General features: G+C 28.9%; 1 protein-coding gene across 4 annotated transcripts in view; it reads right to left on the bottom strand.

Annotated features, from left to right (window-relative positions):
- Positions 1-253: 253 nt before the first annotated feature.
- The window catches only part of LOC116851583 (cytochrome P450 4C1-like), a 44,296-nt gene continuing 41,324 nt past the window's right edge, over positions 254-3,225 (bottom strand). For all 4 annotated transcript variants that reach the window (XM_032831140.1, XM_032831143.1, XM_032831141.1 and 1 more), the window contains exons 6-13: positions 2,936-3,005; positions 2,721-2,847; positions 2,584-2,650; positions 2,171-2,271; positions 2,007-2,075; positions 1,258-1,441; positions 905-1,084; positions 254-842 (exon numbers count right to left, since the gene is read on the bottom strand). In XM_032831140.1, the coding sequence (XP_032687031.1) occupies positions 676-842; positions 905-1,084; positions 1,258-1,441; positions 2,007-2,075; positions 2,171-2,271; positions 2,584-2,650; positions 2,721-2,847; positions 2,936-3,005 (965 nt within the window). In that variant the 3' untranslated portion in view covers positions 254-675. The remainder of the gene's footprint in view (positions 843-904; positions 1,085-1,257; positions 1,442-2,006; positions 2,076-2,170; positions 2,272-2,583; positions 2,651-2,720; positions 2,848-2,935; positions 3,006-3,225) is intronic.

Genomic DNA, 3,225 nt, shown 5'->3' with positions numbered 1-3,225 from the left:
ATATATATATATATATATATATATATATATATATATATATATATATATTAATAATGATAATATACTCATGAACTTCATGATTCTTAAATACTCATGAAAAATCTTTCTATTATGTCGTTAATGATAAAATATTCTGTTTTTCTAGAATATGTTTATGATAAATTCCCACCTAAGAATCTAAAAGAGACAGAGGCCGCTTTTAAAAAATCGGTCCAGCAGAAATGCAACAACGCGGTTCCACGGAAAACACAAGTGAAATCAGCGGCTGAAGATGAATAACGTCTAATATTATTTTTATATATTATATAAATATGTATCTAATATTATTTTTATATATTATATAAATATGTATACATATGTTTATAAACATATTCCATGAAATATTTGTACTTTTATTTTTACTAACATATAAATACCACTAATAGTGTCACTATTACCACTAATAGTGGCACTTTTAGCACTAAAAGTTACTACTAGCACTATTACCACTAACAGTGTCACTATAGCGAAAATATCATTAGTGCTATAGTGCTAACAGTGGCATTAACAGTGCCATTAATAGTACTTTTTCGTAAGGGTATAGAATATTCCAAATATTCTTGAAGAATATTCTTAAAATATTCATAGGATTGTCTTGTGTTATTTGGGTCAATACATTTTCACTTCGCTATGACGTCACTTTCTTTTCTCAATTCTGACTTCTAGAGGTTTCACGGGCACTAACGTAATATTCATCTTCAATTCTATTTCTTCTATTTTAACCTTCTTGTCTACTTTTAATTTGTATGTCCGTAACAGAGTTGCTATGAACACTTTCATAGAAGTCATTGCATATCTTATACCTACAATTTTATAGATTAATTTCATAATTTTCCACAGTACAGTTCAGCTCATATATATTCACCTATACAATTCCTTGGACCGTTACTAAACGGTATATAACTATACGAATAAATATTTTTCATGTTTTCCGGGAGAAATCTCTCTGGATCGAACGTTAATGCTTTCGGCCAATACTTTTCATTGCGATGCAAGGCATATATTGGTATACCAATCTCTACTCCTTTTGGTAAAATATAATCTCCTGAAACATATACATAATACATAAATAAATATCAATATAATAAACCATTAACTAAAGTCAATTAAAAAAAATCATATTTAATTTCCCTGAGCAATAACATATCCTTGATACGAGATATTATTATACACTATACAATTTCTTGCTCTCCTATAAGATTAATTTTATAAACAAACCTATTTGCAAGTTTTCATCAAGTCGGCGTACTATGCCAGGTACAGCAGGGAAGAGTCTCAATGTTTCTTTAATAACACATTCCAAATAATTCATATGTTGCAAATCTTCGTACTTGACTTGAGTGGATTTTGGGTCTTGATTTTGTGTACCATAAATTCCTAGCAACTCTTCGTATACTTTTTGCTATTGCAAAATTATGTATTTATTTATTTTATACACAGAATATATACATTGCAATATGTAAATTATCGCTCCAAATAATTTCTGTACCATACCATAAAAATGTAAAAATCTAGTCTAATAGTTTCTGCACACAGGACACGATAATGTTTGCCGCGCGGCAATAGTTAGCGCGACAGCCAATCAATATGCTGCTTTCCGTAATAACTTTCTAGCTCTTATCGAAAAACAACATATTGATTGGCTGTCGCGCGAACTTCCACCGCGAGGCAAGCATTACTGCGTCCTGTGTGCAGGAGCCATTAGTCCCGATCTACAATAGGTGATTTAAGCCCTAAGCTTTAAGAAATTGACCAATCATAATCAAATTTGAGGAGAATAATCGACTGTGATTGGTCAATTTCTTAAGGCTTAAAGCTTGCTACACCAATTGTAGATCGGGACTTAAAGATATAATAAATGTATTTTTGTTAATTTTTCTAATAAACTAACGTTTTTATATCACAAGCAAATCAAATTATGCTCAAAGTAATGCAATACAGTAATGCAAGTAATGTAAAATACGTACCTGTATTTCTTGGAAATTTGCTAATATGAACATCATAAAATTTAATGTGATTGCGATTGTGTCGGAACCCTGTGTAAACGAAAATTTAGTTTATCAGTCCTATGGTTTTATTAATACATTACGAAAATGACAGTACTCGTCTCAATAGGCGTCATAATACGTACGGCAATAATAATGGTATTAATTTCATCAATAATTTCTTTCTGAGTGAAGTTTTTGCTTTCGTCAGATGTTTCCATTAGTATGTCAAGAAATATCTTCTTTGCTATTTTTTTATTTAAACAAAAAATAAATAAAATACATTTCTAAAAAATATATTTGATCAATTGATCACGATAATTTATTTATTCATCTTTATAATAATAAAAATTTATCACATATTTGTATGTACATTCAATGGATGCAGTTATGCCTGTCTAAATAACGTGTTGCAATTAAGAAAAGGGAAAATATATCTCTTTCTGTGCCCAATTATTTTAAAATATATAGTACTGCTTCATACAATTTTTGCACATTATAATATTAACTACGTGAATACATCATGTAAAAACGTATAAAAGAGATGTTGACAACTTACATGGCTTAGCTGATTGTGTTTTATTTCCAATTAAATTATTTCTTGCGTTCTCCTTTTGTAATATTATCTGCACAGTAATAGATTATATAACATGCAAATCGTATAACATTATCAGAAAATATATTTGCAATATCTACCTCTTCCGTAACAGAATTTAGAAAATTTATATGCTTCTGTTGTTCACGGCTTAGAGATGTGAGATTAAATATAATATCGGGAAATAAAAATATATTGCGCATTCTGTGTATGACTATTTCTTTCAATCTACAATTAAACCATGCATTAAATTAGATCTATCGTTGAGTATAGTACACAATAATTACAAGAATTTATGACCTGAAGGAAATGATACCTTGTTATTGAATTGATTAGCGGCTCATTTTTCTTTAATTGCGATTCCCGGTTAATATTCAACGAAGTATCTGCGAGATTACGAACAAGTAAATAATATATCATTTTTAATATAATAAATATTTTAATTTTAATATAATATAATATATTATTAGGACCTTAACTTAGTTTCCGCCCAAAAAATACTGAGAAAAAGCATTTATTGTAAAAAATTTATTTAAATTATTTCAATGAAAGTATTTTCCATCACTTTCTACAACTTTTTGCCATCTTTCTGGCAACTGGGCGATA

This window comes from Odontomachus brunneus, unplaced genomic scaffold, assembly GCF_010583005.1.
Source record: "Odontomachus brunneus isolate Ranch 3 - 2012 unplaced genomic scaffold, Obru_v1 Obru_scaffold_179, whole genome shotgun sequence".
Taxonomy (NCBI): Eukaryota; Metazoa; Arthropoda; class Insecta; order Hymenoptera; family Formicidae; genus Odontomachus; species Odontomachus brunneus.
This window is presented reverse-complemented; position numbering and strand designations above follow the sequence as displayed.